Genomic DNA, 20,636 nt, shown 5'->3' on the forward strand with positions numbered 1-20,636 from the left:
GTGGATGCCTGTCAAGGCTTCAGAAGCATTTCCGTGTTGGTGATTACTCACAGCGAGGCGCTAAGTATAGCAGGAGTGCTTGCTTGCAATCTGGGCTCGGTGTCTTTTTCCAAAGCAACCTGGTTAGACCACGTGAAGTGCATTAAAACATACACAAAAGGGCCCGTGGAGAGGAAATTTCTGTTGACACAGAACAATCGTGCGCTAAGTAAACGGTTCTTGCAGCCTAAACAGAACTCCTAGGCCGGCCTCCTTGAGAGCGGGAACAGTATTTTTATTCAATTTCATTTAAGGGCTTGATGGGTGAATGAACAAGTGGACGGATAATCTTTAGCCAGGATGGGACCTCTGAACCACCTGGGGGCTCCTCAGAGCACTCCCACTGAACCCCACCCGGTGCCGGCAGGCTGAATTAGAACCCGACGCTTGATTTCTCTTGGGGAGAAGTTGAGGTGTCTTTATTCAAAAGCCCCCCAAGTAGAAGACACAAATACGTGGAAAGATATCCTATGTTCACGGGCTGGAAGAATTAACGCTGATAAAATGTCTATTCTACCCACAGCAATCTACAGATTCAATGCAATCCCTATCAAAATTCCAGTGGCATTAAAAAAAATATTTTTTAATGTGTATTCATTGTTTGAGAGACAGAGCATGAGTTGGGAGGGGCAGAGAGAGAGAGAGAGAGGGAGACACAGAAGCCGAAGCAGGCTCCAGGCTCTGAGCTGTCAGCACAGAGCTCAACACGGGGCTTGAACCCACAAACCTCAAGATCATGACCTGGGCCCAAGTCGGACACTTACCCGACTGAGCCACCCAGGCACCCCCAGTGTGGGTTTTAAATATTATCACAAGTGGTTTAACCAAGATGCTTTGGGAAAAGGCCATCAAGCCCAGATTGCCTCGTGGTGGTTTTGAAACGTGAGGACACGTGTTTTACACTAGTTTCCTCACTAGGAGCCTCATTCCACCCCCTTGGGAGTGGGCTGGACTTGCCGACCTGCTTCTGAGGAATGCGATCCGAGGCTACGTGACAGTGTGTGACTTGGAAGGCTCGGTCATAAAGGCAGTGTAGCCTCCTCGAGTTCCTTCTCGAATCCCCAGCTCAACGGGAAGCTGGGCGCCACGTGGAGAGGACCACGTAGCAAAGATCTGAGATGTCCCGCCAAAAATGAGCAAAAATGGAACGAGCCAGCTTCTGGCCACTCTGTAAGCACGGACACAACCTCAGGGGACAGCCCGAGTCACAACCGTCCAGGGGCACCGTCACACTTTACGCTAAGTTTGGGGTAATCTGTGTTCAGCAAGATAAGTACTACACCTACGGTCTTCCAGCCGGCCACCTGTGTGATCGGGCCACGCTTTCCCAGGTGGTGGGCCATGGGGGTGCGGTCACTGCGCAGCTGGTTGACGAGCACGCTCCTGCGGGCGTGGGCTGCGTCACCCACCAGCACTAACCACGCACAGACGCTGGGGCCACGCACGCAAGGCAGGCCTCCGCATTGCTCTTAATTAACCCATGGGACCGTCCTCCATCTGGAAGGTGGGGAAAGAAAGGCCCGCCCTGCAGGCTCACGGGATGCGGGTGTGGGTGCTGCGAAAGCCAGCCAACCATGCGTGCGTGTAAATTACCGTTACATAGACCCCCTCACTTCACATACCGTGGCGTTGGCCTAACTCACTAGGCAGGAGCAGGGACTACCTTTGCCCACATGGACGGAGCGTCTCTGTGCAGCAAATGTGACTCTATACAATTTAAAACCGAAGTGAAGCCTTGAGCTGACTCTTTCGAGTTGCGTACAGAGGACGCCAGGCTCTGGGGCCAAACCCACCTGCCCCAGAATGGCGCTCATGTGACAGTAATTCCTTTTTCCCGGCTCAGCTCTGTCAAACACTCCCCGACCAGGCTCCTCCCCACCTCCCTACCCCCATCCCCTGACCACACTCGCTTGTGGAATAAAGGAAGCGCTACCTGCACGACACCCCCGGAGCCACAGCAGTCTAGGACAGCAGAGTCACAAGGAGATGTTGCTGGCACGCACCTAGTAACTTCCCGCCGGGCTTTGAGGCCAGACGGGAGGCCGCGCCCTCCCCGGAAATGAGCAGACAACCTCCAAGGTCCATGTACACACACGTGAGCACACCTGCACACGCCCCTCTCAGGTCACGGGGCCTTGTGAAGACCCCGAGGGGTTTAGTGAGGCTGCCAACAAGTGCCCCCAGCAAACGTATGCCACCACTTTCAGACTGGGAGTTTCACAGCTGGCTGTCAAGAAAGTACTCTGTTCCAAAGAACTTCTGCAAATCCCTAGCTTCCAAAGCACTGAAAGGAGGTAAATCAGGCCGAGACCACAGAAATCCAGATTCTGCTTATCTTCCCCTATCTGTCTCTTTCCGCCTAGGGTCACAAGATTCAAACTGGCTACAGGGTTAATAACCCCAGCACATGGGCCCAGGTTCCGGTGGGGACTGACCGATAGCATGCCAGGAAGGTCTCAGACCCAACTAGAACATTCTACGCAGGACCAGCACCGTGTGCCTGCACCCTACTGATGGGACTGGGGCAACAGGAAGCTGGCAGTCGTGCTCAGAGAATGAGAGAACATATCTACAATTGAAAAGGCACATAAGAAGGGCCACTGCTGGCTACAGGAAGCCTGAGCAAGTTAGTTACCTCTCTGGGGTTCAGTGTCCTCATCCCTCAAGTGGTGACAGTAATGGTACTACATAAAGGTCTAGTGAGGGGGATAAATAACAATGCACAGAAAGCACTCACCCCACAGGCTCTCCCACACCTGTTCTGCAAGACCAGAACTACGCATACTCTGTTCAACCACATCGCTATTCAGACTGGGCACTTGGATGTCACAGCCATGTCAAGCTGTTTCAAGCACTGCTTTCTGGTCAGCCATCTCAGCTGCATACGTATCTCACTGCACACAGGCCCACAGACCACACTTTGAATAGAACTGGCCTCCAGGCCCACTGCAAACACAGACTCTGCAGACCTGACCCTGAAAACCTGATTCATTGCTTTTTCCTGATTTTATTATTACAAGTGTTAATGGTTGCCTTTGGTTTCAGACTCAAACTGCACTTATTAAAGCACAGAGGGCTGCCATATCCGACCAGGGTCCCCTGAGAGTTGGTACTAAATGTGTCCCATGGAAACTGAAACAGCAGTATGTGCATCGTAGGTCTGGGCCTGAATCCCTGCATCCTTTTACCACCACCCGATACAGGAATGGTGGATGAGGCCCACTGCCTCCTAAAGAAAATGGATAATGGCCTTTTCATCGGAAGTGCTGGAAGGGAAATGAAGGAATAAACCAGAAGCCTGGCCCCACCCTGAGCTCTACTCCACACTCTACAAACGTTCACTTTTCTCCCACAAAATCTGCACCTCCCCAAGGACCTGACTTTGTTCCCACTTCATGTCTCCTAGAAAACCCTCCCCATGTCTCAGACTTCAACCTAGAACTGTCTTTGTGGCCCAGAGCGACCTTACTGCCAATATCTAAAGACTACGTGGAGGGGTTAAGAACTGTGCCAGGTTAACTGCGTCACCACGCTGACCCTGCTATCACTGATTAACCTCTCTATGTCCCACGTTCCTCATTCACAAATGGGAGAAACGGTAGCACACACTTCCTGGACTGTTTTAAGGAATACAGTGAGGGGACCCACGCAAGCACTTTCAACAGTGCTCGGTAAGCACCCAACAACACTGGCTGTGGTTGCTGCGTGGGACCTGGGCGTGGGACGGGACACGGGACCCATGCCGCCCAAGTCCTCACAGAGCTGTTCGTGGCTCTCTCCGCGAGGCCTCCTCCTCTCTCCTGCCCTGACCCAGGGCGCCCCACTCTGAGCTTCCCTGGCTGTGCGTGTCAAGCCTGCTCTGTCCCCCTGTCCTCCGCTGGATTTAAGCACCTGGAAGACAGGAGTCCTGCCTGATTACCTCTTAGCCTCTCCTTCACCTGCCTCACACTCATCATGAGTAAGTGAAGAGCTTTCTTCCAAACTTCCTCATTCCCCTCCTCCCAGCTCCCACCATCGTAGCTCCAAAGGCCACAGACCTCTCCCAGTTACCCATGTTTGGAGTTGCACCACTCTGTGACCTGTGGCTCCCAGAGTTGTGCACCTGGCGTCTCTAACACCATCCCTTCCTTTCCATTCACCTAGGTGGAGGCAAGGTCAGCGCCTGGGCTACTAGAACGCTGGCGGTCCCGGCTGGTTCCCAGACACTCCCTTTTCCTCTCTGGGCCTCTCACATCCTGGCTTCAGGCTAAACTCCTAAGAACACACTCTGTCCGTGAGGATGGCACTCTTCTGCTCAACACTGACTGATCCCTTACGTCTTTAAGACGAAATCCAGACTCCCAGGCTGGCCCCCCACTCCTGGCACCACCACATTGGGCATCTAAACACGTGCTGTTCAGGTCATGACCTCACAGCGTGAGTTCGAGGCCCACATCGGTCTCTCTGCTGTCCGCTCAGAGCCCGCTTTGGACCGATCCTCTGTTCCCCCCCTCTCTCTGCCCCTCCTCTGTGCTCTCTTTCTCTCTTTCAAAAATAAATAAAACATTATAAAAATGAATAAAAAAAATAGGGCCACCTGGGTGGCCCAGTCAGTTGAGCGTCCGACTTCGGCTCAGGTCACGATCTCACGGTTCGTGAGTTCGAGCCCCACGTCAGGCTCCGTGCTGACAGCTCAGAGCCTGGAGCCTGCTTCGCATTCTGTGTCTCCCTTTCTCTCTCAAAAATAAATACGCTTTTAAGTAAATTAATAAATAATACATTAATAAATAAGTAAAGCTGCACAGCCCTGCAGTCTCCCCCCTTCAGTCAGCCAGAGGTCTGTCCTCCCATCGTCCTACGAAGGAAGGATCCTGGATCCTCACACCCTCTTCTACTCACAGCAGCCCCTCCCACAGTGCTGGGTCTCTGCCTCCCCACCTACGCATTTTATCTAATTGTCAGCCTCAGCGCAAAGCGTGGCAAGCTTTTCCTCATCTCCCCCTGTCCACAGTCATGGCCAGAAGACCTTCCTTTAGGTTGGTTTTAAGGGATCTTTTGTGTCTCGTCTTGGCCTGGTCCCTCTCTGGATTCTCCCCGGGGCTAGGAGATGCTTATGGAATAATCGTGGATGGGCTGGCTGGCTAACAAGGGGCGGGCGTCTGGCCTCACCCCCAGGATAATCAATGTGGAGGCGCCACAGAAATAAAGCAAGGGCGCCATCACTTCTTAGAGGTCAACCTGGATGGGAAATCCCGCCGGAAGACATTCTGCTGCTAAGACAAAGGGAGCAGACCATCCGTTATTTCCCGAAGAGTCACAATGCTGGTGATGGTCGTGCTTTCGAAACATAGGACTTGACCCGCGTCAAGCACAAGCTACCTCACTGGCTCCGTCTTCCCAAAGCCGGTCTGTGACAGTGACTCAGTTGCATCACTCGAAGCCGCGTTCTCGGAACTGAGCTATGGATGTTGCCATCACCGCCATAGAAACTTCTACTCTGGAGCTGCCGTGTTAGAAAATACAACAAAGGAATGGCCACCAGAGCCTGGTTACAAAGTTAATACAACACACAGTAATTTCACGGCTGTGCTCCTACACCCACTTGCATGGACAGAGGTGCAGAAACATGTTACGCCCTTTATAAAAATCTGGATGTGGGTTGAATGTGGACGGGAAAGCCTGTCATCCAAATCCAGTGACAAGGTCAACACGCACATGTGCCCTGATGTGAACAGCAAGGGTGCAATGTGGGGTAGGAGGCGGTGGGTGGCACCCCCCCAAGCCTTGTGGGCTGAAGGAGAGGCAGAAACAGAGGTGGGGTCAGCCTGTTCAGCGTCGTGACCTTCCCTTAGCTAAAAAATAGAGTCATTTTAAGAGGAAGTTTGCCGGGGCGCCTGCGTGGCTCAGTCAGTGGAGAGTCCGACTCTTGATTTCGGCTTAGGTCATGATGCCAGAGTCATGGGATCGAGCCCTGCGTCGGGCTCCACACTGAGTGTGGAGCCTGCCTGGAATTCTCTCGCTCTCTTCCTCTGCCCCTCCCCGCCTACTTGCTCTCTCTAAATAAAATTTTAAAAGTTCAGAAACAAAACAAAACAAAACAGCTCATCCATTGCTTCCCACCAACCTCTCCAGTTAAAGTCCAAACCCTGACTGACACACAGATACCGTACCATTTTAAAGTCACAAAACGAGCGGTAAACATCAAGGAAACATTTCAAACATGGAATTTTCCCCCGGCGACTCCCACTCAGATGTGTCCTCTCCAGAGCAATGTTTTCCACAAAAGCCCTGTTTTTCCAACTTTGCGGATGTCAGTTCTAATGGTTGGTTGTAACTGACAGGGTGGGGGCAGGGGGAGGGTTCTGCACAGGTTAAGTAAAACATCATCAAGAGGGCTCAACTATTTTTGTGAGACAGACTCAAACAAGTTTTAAAACTATCAGAAGAAAACAGATTGAGGGATGTTTGGCTTGCGTAGGCCCCAAATGAGCTAAGGATGTGGCGGGGGGGGGGGGTGCTTTGCGACACTTTTTTAGCCCCCAGCTGGATGCCAGGTGGGGGGGTTAACCATCTGCTCCTTCAAGGTCCCCTGGTGTCAGAACAGGTGAGCACAGGGGCGCCTCAGTGACTCAGTCAGTTGAGGGGATGACTCTTGATTTCGGCTCAGGTCGTGATCTCTCGGTTCATGAGGTCGAGTTCCACGTCGAGCTTGAGATTTTGTCTCTCCCGCTCTCTGCCCCTCCCCCCATCAAAATAAATAAACTTAAAAAGAAAAGAAAAAGAATGGGGGCGCCTGGGTGGCTCAGTCGGTTGAGCATCCGACTTCGGCTCGGGTCACGATCTCGCGGTCCGTGGGTTCGAGCCCCGCGTCGGGCTCTGCGCTGACAGCTCGGACCCTGGAGTCTGCTTCGGATTCTGTGTCTCCCTCTCTCTCTCTGCCCCTCCCCCTCTCATACTCTGTCTCTCACTCAAAAATAAAACAAAAAAAAATTTTTTTTAATTAAAGAAAGTAAAGTAGCGAAGTTTCCAAACTAGCTTTTGCTGCTCTGTGAATGTTGGAGAATGTGATGCACGCTAACCTCACCATGTAGGATGTGTTTTTCCACTGTGGATCGGTGTAGACACATCTGGGAAGTGGTAAAGGGGACTGATCTACGGCGGCTGGACAAGAGAAACACTCACACCTCATGACCCCCTCATCAATGCTTTTTATTTATTTTATTTATTTTTTTCATGAACGCTTGTTTTTTTTTAAATGCTTATTTCTGAGACTGAGAGAGACAGAGCATGAGCAGGGGAGGGGCAGGGAGAAAAGGAGACACAGAATCCGAAGCAGGTTCCGGGCTCTGAGCTGTCAGCACAGAGCCCAACGAGGGGCTCGAACTCCCAAACCGTAAGATCGTGACCTGAGCCAAAGTCAGATGCTTAACCGACTGAGCCACCCAGGTGCCCCTCATGAACGGTTTTTAAAGCAAACCACTTCTACGTCATCCTTTCTGCAGGCGTTGTCAGGACACGGGTAACCTTTACGATGGTCATTTGGAAGCAGAGGAGAAAGTTTTCAATCCCACCCTGAACTGAGTGTCCATGAGAATTGCAGACAGCGGGAAGGGAAGACAGGTGGGTGGACGGGGTTCTCGGCCAGCAGCTAGCCTCCGTGGCCGATGTCCCACTTTTTTTTTTTTTTTTAATTTTTTTTTTTTTTTTCAACGTTTATTTATTTTTGGGACAGAGAGAGACAGAGCATGAACGGGGGAGGGGCAGAGAGGGAGGGAGACCAGAACCGGAAACAGGCTCCAGGCTCTGAGCCATCAGCCCAGAGCCCGACGTGGGGCTCGAACTCACGGACCGCGAGATCGTGACCTGGCTGAAGTCAGACGCTTAACCGACTGCGCCACCCAGGCGCCCCACCGATGTCCCACTTTTTGCCACAGGGACCCTGTCTCCTTCCCACCTAATGGTTTGTTTACTGCACATCAGCGGATTGTGCTTTCAATGAAGAGGGCTCCAGCCAACAAAACTACATTTAAGTCTCGAACATCAGCCACACGAACAAAAGTATACACTTCTGCCGTATTATCCCTCTCACCCGAGCTATTTTTACACTCAGCTCCCAAAACACCGGGCATGAAAAAACTTCCAGGATCTGATTTGGGAATCTGCTTCTCTGCCAAGTGCTGCAAGTGATTTTAAACTTGACATTGATCCCCACATATCCAGGCACGCACACGCACACCCTCATGCATGTGCACACATGCACACACACACACTCACTCACACATGGCTACACGCACACACACAATACCCACATGCACACAAATACATGCACACACACATACGCACAGGCACACACACTCTCTCGCGCATGCATTCACAGCCCGTTTTCCCATCAAGTTTCTGACCTCACTTTGCTAAAACTGTCCAAGCTCTTTACACGTGATTGCAGGGTCAAGGTATTTCCTTCTTCCACCCTTTGACTCCTAGGGCCACACAGCAGCACACACACTGCAGAAAATGCAGGCACGTTCTCCCCATCCCACCCGATGCTCAGGCCAGTGGGGAGGTGGGAAGCCCTCACTGTCCCTCCTGGGCCACCCCCACGCTCTGAGATCCTCCTTCCTCCCACCCTAGCAGGCTGGCACCATTCTGAACACGCAAAAGTGGGTGTGGCGTGCATGACAAGAGTGGAGACCTCAGAGACAGAAAAACTGTTAGCGCCCTGCTGTGCTGCAGACAAAACGCCGGGTCCACACTGGCCTTGTGTGTCAGAGCGCTCTCTCGGATGGATGGGGCCGGGGTGCAGGCGTTTCCACCTTCTCAGTGCTCAGGACAGCACGTGCAGGGAGACTGCTGCCCGAGGATGCCGGCTGCCAATCGGGCCCGCGTCAGGTGGACCCATGGCCACCGCAGGGAGCCCTGCACCATTTTCTGTGACTTAACGCTCACAGCAAACGAAGGACACGTTTTCCATCAGGGGCCGAGGAACTGCCGGGGCACCCATTCTGAGACAGCTTGGGGCCTCCCAGGATCCTGGAGGAAGGCGGAGGGGCATGTCACCCACCCTGTCTGCCCACCGGTGCCAAAGCTTCCCCCGGCCTGCCTGGGGAGTAGGAGATGCTCCCTGGTTCCTGTCCCCTCATCCTCCAAGATTTTAAATGGCCAGGTGACTGACATGGGGCCGTGGCGAGGATGTGGAGATCCTGGGACCCTCACGCACCATGGGTGGGAATGTGTGATGGTGCAGCTGCTGCGGAAAACAGCATGGAGGGTCTTCAAAAATGCAGCTGAGAACTGCCATCCGGCCCCGCGATCCCATTTCCCGAAGGACGCAGAAGCAGCAAAAGCAGGGACTGTTGCTTGCAAACCCACGTTCACAGCGGCGTTAGTCATGACAGCCAAAACGTGGAAGCAAAAAAGTCTACCAGTCTCAGAAAGGAGGAACGAGCGGGAAATAGACATTACGGAGACTCACTCAGCCTTAAAAAGGAAGGGCATCTTGGGGCGCCCAGGTGGCTCAGTCGGATACGTGTCTGACTCTTGATCTCAGCCCAGGTCATGACCTAACCATTCGTAAGTTCGAGCCCCGCATCGGGCTCTGTGCTGACAGTGCGGAGCCTGCTTGGGATCCTCTCTCTCTCTCTCTCTCTCTCTCTCTCTCTCTCTCTGCCCTTCCCCTGCTCATGCTCTCTCTTGCTGTCTTTCTCAAAATAAGTAAATAAACATTAAAAAAAAAAAAAAAGCTAAAGGAAGGGCATCCTGACAGACACCACAACATGAATGCCTCCCCAAATGCCACTGTGTGATCCCACCCCCGTGAGGTCCCTAGGGGGGTGTCACACTCTCAGGCACCCCAAGTAGAAAGGGGGCAAGAGATTTAAAGAGGCTGGGGGGAGGCGGATGGGCAGGTAGCGTTTAATGGAAGAAAGTTCCGGAGAAAGTGCCGAAGATGGACGACCGCACAACAGTGTAAACGTACCTAATGCCACCAAACCGTGAGACTGGTAAATGCTACGTTATGTAAAGTTTACCACGATTTTTTAAAACACAAACAAACCAAAAGACAGATTGGGTTGGTGGAAAGAAGGGAAGGGATACGTGATAGAACGTTCAGCTCAGACGTGAGAGCAGAGGCCGTGACCTCCATCCCTCACCCCTCCTCGGGCTGGGCCGGGGCAAGTTCACGGAGCGCCCTGGCCGTGGCAGAGCATCAAGACAGAAAGAAGCAGGTCCCCGAGGATCTGGCACCCCCCTCGGCCTGTTCAGGCTGCCACAACCAAAGGCCGCAGACTGGGTGGCTTGTAAACAGGGAAGTTTACTGCTCACAGTTCTGGAGGCTAGAAGTCCAAGGTCAAGGTGCCAGCGAGGTCTGGTGGGGCCCCTCTTCTGGGCTGCAGACTTCTCCCCAGGTCCTCACGTGGTGGAGGGGCGGACAGAGCTCATGGGTCTCTTCGCAGGCACCACTCCCCATCAGGAGGGCTCCCCCTTCATGACCTGAGCACCTCCCACAGCCCCACTGCCCAGTACCACCCCCTTGGAGGTCAGGATTTCTACATATTAATTGGGGGGGAGGGTGGACATAAACATCCAGATCCCAGCCACACCTCGACGCCAGCCCGGAGCAAGCGAGGCAGACTTTCACGTAAGGGTGACGGAAAATCATCTCCTCTTTCAGACGCTATCGCCGCGGGTTGTCTAATACTTTACGTCCCTCAAAATAGGACACCTGACACCTCCCGGGTCTGCAAAGAATAAGTCTGCACAGCTGGCACACCGGGTCAGTTTAAGGAAAATATTCAATTTTTTTTTTCAAGAAGGGATGGAGAATTTCTGGGAACACTTGGATTCCCAGGACTTTAGACCTCACACGAGGCTTGAGACCATCCTAACAGTTGTCCCATGCCAGAGGTCCCTGCCACGACACTCATGGGGTGACGTCCCTGCCTCGGAGGAGCTCAGAATTCAGTGGGTCAGAGACAAGCAGGTAGGAGATGCCGCCCCCCATGGAAGGTTTTCTGAAAGAGGGAATGGACGGTGGCAGGACAGCAGCTGGAAGAATGAGCAGGAATCTTCTGGGCCGGGAGACGAGAAGCCAAGGGGAGGCCAAGAGGGGAGGGGAAGTTTGAGAAAGCAGGGGATGTTCCAGTTCAGGAAGGACAGAGGGACAGCAGCAAAACAGCAGCAGATCTGCTCAGGCCACTGAGGCACCACTGGCCACACGCAACTCTATATGTTTAAATTAATGAAAATTAAAAAAAGATTTTTTTCTTAATGGTTTTTATGTTTTATGTTTTTAAATGTTTTCTTAATTTTTTTTCTTCATGTTTATTATTTTTGAGAGTGAGAGAGACACAGTGTGAGCGGGGGGGGGGGGCGGGGGGGCAGAGAGAGAGGGAGACACAGAATCTGAAGCAGGCTCCAGGCTCCGAGCTGTCAGCACAGAGCCCGACGGGGGGGCTCGAACCCACAAACTGGGAGATCATGACCCGAGCTGAAGTCGGGACACTCAACCGACTGAACCACCCAGGCGCCCGTAAATTAATGAAAAATTTAAAAGGGAGAAATTCAGTTCCTCACTCCAAGGGCTCCGTGGCTGCCGTACTGGACATAGACACATAACATCATCGGCCTGGCAGTTTTGTTAGTGCTGGGCTGGGGGACGGGTAGGAGCCACCTTGGGACGGCTCCCTGCAGGCCCGGCTAAGAAGGCTAAACTGAATCCCGCACGACTGACCCCAAGACCCACCCAGGTCTTCCTTTCCCCTGGGCCTGCCTGTCAGGCTTTGGTAGGAGGAAGTCAAACACGATTCCTGCCCAGGCACAGGCATCATGGACTAGGGCCACGTGGTCACTACCCTGTCCTCTGTGCCCAGTGAGAGTACGAGCACATCCACGTGTGTCCCCGGAACAAGAACAGCTCGTTGTCCCCAAGGGAAGTGCCCCTAAGACAATGGTTCCTCATCTGGGTTCTTGGGTAACAGTGAGAAGGAAAAGGGTGGGGAGAGGAGATCCAGGAGTCAAGACTCCTGACTTACTGGGCTCATCTTTGGGGATTTGTGCCATTTTGGGGGGGAAAAGGGACAAGGACTTCGACGATTTCCCTAAGCCAATCAATGTCTCTTCAAAAGGCACTGCTCGCTTTGGTCAAGGTGGTGTAGGAATCTTACAGGAGTGTCTGTGCAAAAGCGTTCGGGGTCTGGGAATCTGTCTAATCAAAAGCACGGAAATGAAATACATGTTGATGGCTGAAAAGATTTTTCTCTTTTCCCTTTTTCTAAAAGAAATGGTTTTCGCCATGGACCTTATTCTAATCGGACTTACCTGTAGAAAATAGGGTCTTGGCAAGGGAGCAGCTCCCCACCTAATTAGGGAATCCAGATGGAAGCGTGTAAAAACCACTAGAGGCCACGAAGCATCGCCCAGCTGGGGAGGTGGGCTCTCTCCAGAGGGATTTTCTCAGAAGCCTGGGACGTTCTGGAGACAGGCAGGAGGGAGTACGGACGTTGTCGGGGACCCACTGTCATCGTCACACCAGAGTACACAGCAAAATCTAGTCTCGAACAAATACCGTTAGGCCTTCAGAAAGGATCATCAGCTTGGTATAAAGCAAATGAAACCAAATAAAGTGCGCATGAGAAAAAAGCGTAATGTTACTATGGGAAGAGACTGGCACAAAATAAAGCAAGTGTGGAAACATAAAGGAAAAGTGACATAAGAGAACACTGGGGTAAACACTCTCGGGACACAGTGAAATGAGAAAACAAAGGTATAAAATGCGGGGGGGGGGAGAGCGCTAACATTTAAAATGCGCTTAAATCAATGAAAATCATAAAAACAGTAAAAAGGGATGTCATAAAAGCTCTCAGCGAGTCAAGAGCTCAGACGTACTGTTATAGTTCAAAGTAAGCGAAGGAAAAAAAAACCATTAAGTATAATTAACCAACGCAGAAAATCGACACGGAGACGAATGGACAGGAGTTAGGGAAACGTCACCTAATAAATACGCTAAGTGTGTCCTACATGTTTTCACTTAGTTCAAGACCAAATCGCAACCAAGTGTTTCTATACTGTAAATGCACACATCCTCGACCCTGCAGGCTACTTTGGCATCAAATACTTTTCCGCTCACTGTTCAAAACCTCCGACCACTTATAAAATTGGGGTTAATGATTAAGAACAAAGCATGAAACGCCTGGAAACCCAAACCACTTATTATGGTGTGCAGACATAGCCTATGATCATTGCTTTCTAAATAAGCATGGACACACTCTTGGGTGCACACAAGTTATGACTTCTCTTTCCAGGTCCCAAGTGAAAAAGACCACTGAAACACAGACATGCACGTGTCCAGAGAGGTCAGCCACTTGTGCTCAGTGACAACCGGCTCTGCCAGGCCCCTGATCCGGGGAAAGGCCGTCCAGGGAAGAACAGAGGAGGTCCAGGATGCAGGAGAGAGGCGACATGGTACGAATATCCACACACCCAATTTAAATCATAATTGAGCTCCATCAACCTTACACAGCCACTGAGGAAATACTAAAAGTGCCCTAAGGTCATTTGATAGTGTCACAGGGGAATGTCCAACTCCTGGAACTTATTCAGAAAAACTATAATTGCAAAAGAATAAAATTCCCTAGGCCTGCTTTCCACATCCCATCAAACAATATCTAACATTACAGCCTTAAGTGAGCTGCCTCCCAAAAGTATGGTTAAGAAGTAACATCTTTGGAGTGAAATGCGAAGTTCAATGTAGCAAATCATTAGACTATCATTTTAAAGAACGTAAACATGTCGCCCAAAAGTCTAGAATGCTTGTTTTTATTTTTTTATTTTCGTTTTTTAATGCTTTTAATGTTTATTTTATTTTGAAGGAGAGAGAGAGAGAGAGAGAGAGAGAGAGAAGCAAGCAGGGGAGGAGAAGAGAGAGGAGAGGGAGATAATCCCAAGCAGGCTCCACACTGTCAGCACAGAACCTGATGCGGGGCTCGAACTCACGAACCATGAGGTCATGACCTGGGCGGAAACCCAACAGTCCGAAGCTTAACCAACTGAGCCACCCAGGCACCCCACAGAAACCTGTTTTTTAGAAAAGGCTAGAAACCTAACCTTCTTTCTTATTATAGTATACATTCATTAATATTCATTAGCATCTGTACACTTGTATGGAAGACCTCACTGCCATGGTCCATGGTCACTGTCAAGACAGCAGCTCCTATACTTTATTTTTTGTTTTGGGGCGGGGGGTGGTGACCAGACAGAAGCAGCTCAAGCTACCCACTTCCATTAATTAAAAAAAATATATTTTCTTGTTCTAATAACTTGATGGAATCCACACAAACTGATTCGGAGAAACAAGCATCAGCTATGCCTTCGTGAAGCTCGGATCCTGACAAAATTGATTAGCAAACTTCCACTGGTTTTTATGTAAGCATGGTCCTTGAATGCGGCCATTGAGCGAATGCCCCGGCTGTTTTGACATTTCATGTCACTGGGGACTATTCTATTCTACAGAACTCCGTGTTTCCTCCATAGAAAAAAATTAACCAGTACCCTGCCAACCCCCAGCACACTGTCCCATTCACAGAGGGCCGAGAGGGAAGGTTCACGCTGGGTTCCGTGACCACCCGCCAGTGGCAGGGATCTCATAAACAAACAAAAAAAAAAGAGACTAAAAGTAAACAGATAAACTCAAAGTTAATCTTAAATGGACTTAAGTATATTTAAAAACTTCACTGAAAGGAAATTTGTTTTTCCTGGTAATTCCAGAAGATTCTATTATGACACCTCAACTGTGCTCTAAAATTCCTTAGAAGTCACATCAAGTCGACTTGTCACTTTTTGCCTCTTCCTAAAGGAGTCAGTTTTTTTCCCAGTTAAGTTAGTCACAAGTCCTTCATGAAATTACTAGTAAAAACATACAATTTCAACCCAACTAATTGGGTTGAATAAAGAGAATTAGTAACCACTTATTAATAATTTAGTGGCATATACAATCTACAGCCACGAACAGATTGTCCCTTCAGGTCCCCTCAAGAAGGGCTTCTTGGTTTGTGGTATGAAATCTTTTTATGTCACCGGTCCCTGGTCAGCCCCTTTCTACGTATCGCAGGACAGCGAATGATTCAGTCAACAACAAATTCACCACATCACTCACTTGGATCATGTGGGAAAACGAGAGCTTGCTCCAAGTTTGATCTGATAGTCATCGCTTGCAGTATCAGGCAGAAAACAAATTTCCCCAGAGCACATGGCAAGCACTGCCTTATCCTGCAGCAACAGAGGAGCAGATCAGGGAAGAACCAATGGCACCTGACCGCTACCAATAATCTACCAAAGCCAGAAATTTCACATCCATATCCACCCTCTCCGGTAGGCAGACAAAGCACCTAAATTATATAAAATATTCAAAAAGCCCAAGACCATTTCTTTCCTCCGATTTTAACACACAACAGCTTAATTAATCATGTAATTCCTACCTGGGAAATCCAAGCACATGGACATTTTCTAGGAGCTTCTTCACTACAGGGACGAAAACAAATGGCGGACGATAAAATAACTGGGAATTACAGAAGCTAAAAGCTGCGTGTCTACATCTCTCGGACAAAGACGTTCAAGCAAGCAGATCAGAGGGAAAGAACTAAATGTATGGGTAGTGACCACTGCCTATGTTGTCATTGTATCCACAACAAAAGCCCTTGGTTCCCCAGGGGAAGACTGAGATGTGAAGTCCAACCAGAGCTCAGACAAGAATGGCTGTGGATTCCCCCTCTTGCCCATATAGCACCGGGAAGCGTGTGCCCAGGTCAGGATTCGCCACTTCCCTTCCACAATCAGATTCCCTTCCCGGCCTTCACAAATAATCTCTAAATTCAGTTCTGCTGGCCTCTTACAATTAGCTCTCCCCTTCATACTTCCCCTCCTGTTACGTGATAGTGAGAAAAAGATTCCCTCTCCTTAAACAGGCTTATTAAACAGGTTCCCAAAGCGACAGGTTTAAAAGTAATTCTGAATCATGCCATTCGGGAGGCCCGTGTCTGTGAAAAGGGATTCCCCACTTTATTTTCTTTTGGGGAAATGTTTGTTCAAATGCAATTACATAACCACCACTAAGTGCACCGAAAAAAAAAAAAAAGAAAAAGAAAGAAAGAAAGAAAGAAAGAAAGAAAGAGAAGAAAAAGTTCTTTTTAACATTCCTCGGCTCCGGGATTATTTGATTTGCTAACCTGGCTCACTTTTTCCTGGCATTAAAGAGAGTTAAAAAAACAAAAACAAAAAGAACACGTTCGAAAACCTTTTGCAGACTTGGGCCACAGAGCGGCCATGGGCACTCGGGCAGGGTGAGTCAGTGGGACACAAGTGCAAAGAGAAGAGATTAGTTGTCCCCACAGCGGAAAGTGGGCCCATTTGTAAGCAGGTGCAGGACCCACCCAACCGCTCATTCCATTCGCAAGACTCATGGCACACTCGCCCCAGGCCAGCGAGCGGGTGCGCGGGTCGCAGGGCGCCGCCGCAGTGTCCGCACGGGCCTCGCGTGACCCCGCGGCCTGGTCTGGGGGTGCGCCGTTCAAACTCCGGCTCAGGGTCCTGCTAGCGTTTCCCGCACTGGGGCAGGTACTCTGCGAGCAAAGCCGGAATGTGGCGAGCAATCACTACACACAAGGTGTGCGGGGATGGAAGCGGACACCCGGTCAGGTCTGGGCAGCCGCAGATCCGCGCAGGCAGTATGCACGCCCCGACCTCAGCTGCGAAGTCGGGGTCTCCTCCTCGGGTCCGTGCCCTGCACACTGTCCCGGGGAACCGCGGAGAAGCAAGCCGGGGGAAGGGGCGCAGACGTCCGCAGAGCGCGAGGACAGTGCCCTCTGCACGACCGCGCTCCCGAAGGCGGACCCAGGCGTCTGCGAGGTCCCGGAGCGTCCCCTTCATCGCGGGGAGGAGCGGACCGTAACCCGCCGACCGCGGCGGGGCGAGCGGCGACCACGGGAACCCGGGGCAGACGCCGAGCAAGCGGGTGGCGGGGCGGGAGTTCCAGGCCGGGTCTCCCACCGCCCTCCCGGCGCCGGGGGCGATCGCTCGGGAGGTGGCCGAGGGCTCTGCCCGCGGGGACCCCCCAAAAAGGGCGCGCGCACACAAACACCGCCGCGCCGAGCGTGTCCCGGCCTCGGCCTGACACTGTTACCTGGGCAACGACCCGGGCGCACTAAGTACACAAGCCCCTTCCGCGGCGGGGGGCGCGGGCCCGCGGGCCGGAGAGGGGGCGCCCCCCGCCCCGAGCGCGCCCCCCCCCGCCCCTCACGGCGCCCGCGCCCCCCTCCCTCTGCCCCGAGTGCGCGCGGCGCGGGCGTCCGGTCCGAGCGGGGCCCCGGCCCGCGCGCCGCCTGGCCGCCCGGCCACTTACCCGGTGGGGGGCTTGGCCGCCAAGGCGCGCGGCGCGTCCATGGAGCCGGCGGGGCGGGGGGCGCGCGCGGTGCCCGGGCCCGGCCGAGTCAGGCGCTCGCTGCCGCCGCCGCCGCCCTCATTCACTTTTTCCGCGCTGACCCATCGTCCTCCCACGCGGGCCGGCGGAGGACAGCGGCGGGGCGAACGGACGGAAGGGGCTGGGACGGTCGCGGGCGGGGAGGGGCTGGCGCGGGGCGGGGGCGCCGGGAGCAAGGTGCGCCGCGCCCACCGGAGCGCCGCCCCCGCCCGCCCGCGCGCGTCCCGAGACGGGGTGGGCCGCGCCTGGGCCCCGGGGGCGACACCGCGCCCGCCGCAGCGCCCCTCCCGGGCCTCTCCCCGGCTCCTCCACCCCGCGACGGAGCGCGCCCCGGGCTGGGCGGTGCGGGGGATCCGGAGGCTCGGGCCGCGCCCCGGCGGGGAGGAGTTGTGGCAGGGGGAACCACCTGGCCCCGGCGAGGCCCTGGAGGGCGACGTGGGCGGACCAGCCGGGGAAGGACTGAGGTTGGAGGATGAGAAGCGAGTGACCGGTGTCGCTGCCTCTGCCCTGGAACCTCACCGAACCTTCCTCCGTGCCGGGCTATCTGAGGCGTCGGGCCTCAGCGTGGGTCCCTGGCCAGCAGCGCCTGGAAACGGGGTACAAATGCAGATTCGTGGCCCCTGCCCTGACCTAGAGAATCAGAAACAATGGTGGCGGGGGGGGGGGGGGGGCGGCAGGAATTGGGTTGGAAGCGTGCTCAAGTTTGCCCAGCTGCTCTGTGGGGCGCCGCGTGCTGGGTCCCAGGGCAAGCAGTAGGCAGGAGTGCCTGGCAGAGGCAGCCCCACCTGGGCCCAGGGCAGGGCAGCGCCAGGTCCCTGATCTAGCCCAGCTTCACCCCACACTCCTCCTAGCCCGCCCAAAGCAACAAACAACATTTGGACTGGGGTGCAAGTCTGACCTCCAAAACGGACACTTTCATGTGGTTCCGACCAACCAACTTTTCCAGGTGGAAAAGACGCAGGCTCAAGTGAGCGCGCAGAATGATGAGCCGTGGAGGAGGTGACCCCCTCAAAGCTTGTACTTGGGAGTGGTATTCCCCCGCCTGCCTGAGCCTTTCTCCGGCTGGGCCTCAGCTTTCTCATTAACAAAGGGAGGAGACTGGTCTAGACTGAGAACGCAAAGTCTTTGCCATGAGCCCCAAGGCCTTGGCTGCTCAGGGGTTTGTGGTCCCCCCCCCCCCCCCCCCCCAGAACCCAGTTCCTTCCTGTGCACCTGGCTCTGGACCTCAGCCTCCGGTTGTTCTCCAAATGCCTGAAACCTTTCCGCCTCGGGCCTCTGCCTGGAATGTTCTCCAGGCTGCAGGCTGCCCCCTGCTCCCTGCTGTCTGTTCCCTGCACCCTGCTCCCCATGCGGAAGAGACGCCTCCCCTCAGCCCTCTGTGTGAAAAGCCCAAACTCATTGCTCTGCCTCCCCTCCTTTATTTTCCTTCTGTGCATTTATCACTCTGTGTGTGTGTGTGTATATGCCTATATATATTTTATATATAATATATTTTATATACATATTTGCTGTTTGTTTACATCTAAAGATGTTTATGTTTGTTTACATTTAAAAATAAAATGTTACTTATGGGTGTATATATAAATTTTATTAACTTTAATGTAAATATGCAAATAAATGTGGGTTTATATGTTATATATCAACGGAATATACATAATAAGTACGTGTCGTATTCAGCACACAGTTTGCCTTTCTGCTTGTCACCTGTCCCCTCCCCAAAATGTGATCTCAATGAGCGTTGGGCCTTGAGCCTCTTTTATGGGTCACTGAATCCCCCAGCCTCTGGACCAGTGCCAGGCAGGTGGAGTCGTGCTGCATAAACAGAGACTGCACTGGGGCGCCTGGGTGGCTCAGTCTGTTAAGCATCTGACTCTTGATTTTGGCTCAGGTCATGATCTCACGGTTGGTGAATTCCAGCCCCGCGTCAGGCTCTGCGAGAGCAGTGTGGAGCCTGCTTGGAATTTTCTCTCCCTCTCTCTCTCTCTCTCTTTCTTTCTCTCTCTCTCTCTCCCTCTCTCTCACCGCCCCTCCCCTGCTTGTGCTCTCTCACTGTGTAAATAAATAAATAAATAAATAAACTGAAATAAACAAAAAACAGAGGGTTCACTGAATGAAAGAATCCCTACAATGCCTTCCACCTCCAGGCTTCCGGGTCAGAGGATCCTTCGCCGAGATCAGGACCCCTCCCCCACCCCAAGGTTCTAGACCCCACGTGGGAAAGGGCAACCTGGGAAGGGCCAGAGCCCAGAAGTAGACCAGGGGCGGTGGGCCTACACCCGACCAAGGTCCCTGGGGAGGAAATCCCGCTCATAGACCACCGCAGGCCTGGCGACGGCAGCCGGGGGCATCGGGGGCAGGTGGCCCCTGAAGCTGGTATCAGGGCTGTTGAAGAGTTTCTCAGCAGGACAGTTACTGTCGGCGGAAAATGATGACAAGGAGGCAATGTCCCAGGAGGCTCAAGTTGCTCTCCTGAGATGAAGGCCTGGAAGGATCTCAGGCCTCAACTACCGATTTCAGGAGGCCACCCGGTGTCTCAGACCTCAACGCCCAACAGGCACCACTGGCCAGGACCGGGGTGGAAGGTGAGCCCTGGGAAGAGATGTCACAACGGGGCAGAGGATTGAGCCAGACTTGCCACCAGAGCGGGGCTGAGCTCCCAAGGCCTCCGGTGGAGAGTCCACACGGGTTGGGCCTGGCAACCCCATGATGGAGGCAGAGCCTGGGAGGCAGGCGGACATCGGACCCGATTTCCCTGTATGTCCCTTACTGGTGAGGGTCCCAGGAGATCTACCAGGACGGAGGTCTTTTCAAAATGGTGCAGTTCACGTACTCTGGAACACCTGTCCCATGCCAGGCTCTGGGCAGTGTTGACACCGGCAGTCATCTTGAAGATGGGGCCCGAGAAGGGGAGCAGAGGGGACGGGCAGGGGCTTCGCTCTTCCAGACAGAGGGTGAGAAACAGGAATGGGTGTAGGCTGAGCAGCAGAAGGCTGGGGGGGGGGCGGTCCCCAAGACCACCTTGACGGTTGTAGAGTCTTCCGGTAGGACGCTCTCCTTTGTTGGCTTTCCTCCAACCTCTGATTTTATTTATTTATTTTGTTTTATCGGGCTCTGGGCTGATGGCTCAGAGCCTGGAGCCTGCTTCTGA

The 20,636-nt window shown here is 53.0% G+C and overlaps 1 protein-coding gene and 1 non-coding gene across 7 annotated transcripts in view; one reads left to right on the forward strand and one right to left on the reverse strand.

Moving 5' to 3' along the window:
- Positions 1 to 17,814, reverse strand: part of COBL (cordon-bleu WH2 repeat protein) — a 273,215-nt gene extending 255,401 nt beyond the window's left edge. For 2 of the 6 annotated variants that reach the window (XM_045494296.1, XM_045494300.1), the window contains exon 1: positions 17,411 to 17,813. In XM_045494296.1, the coding sequence (XP_045350252.1) occupies positions 17,411 to 17,451 (41 nt within the window). In that variant the 5' untranslated portion in view covers positions 17,452 to 17,813. Of the gene's footprint in view, positions 1 to 17,410 lie in introns of all 6 variants that reach the window. The other 4 variants (XM_045494298.1, XM_045494297.1, XM_045494295.1 and 1 more) reach the window with 3 other exon arrangements.
- On the forward strand, positions 6,810 to 6,894 carry TRNAR-UCG. The gene has a single exon. It is a non-coding gene; the product is annotated as a tRNA-Arg (tRNA).
- Positions 17,815 to 20,636: the final 2,822 nt, after the last annotated feature.

This window comes from Leopardus geoffroyi, chromosome A2, assembly GCF_018350155.1.
Source record: "Leopardus geoffroyi isolate Oge1 chromosome A2, O.geoffroyi_Oge1_pat1.0, whole genome shotgun sequence".
NCBI classification, from domain to species: domain Eukaryota; kingdom Metazoa; phylum Chordata; class Mammalia; order Carnivora; family Felidae; genus Leopardus; species Leopardus geoffroyi.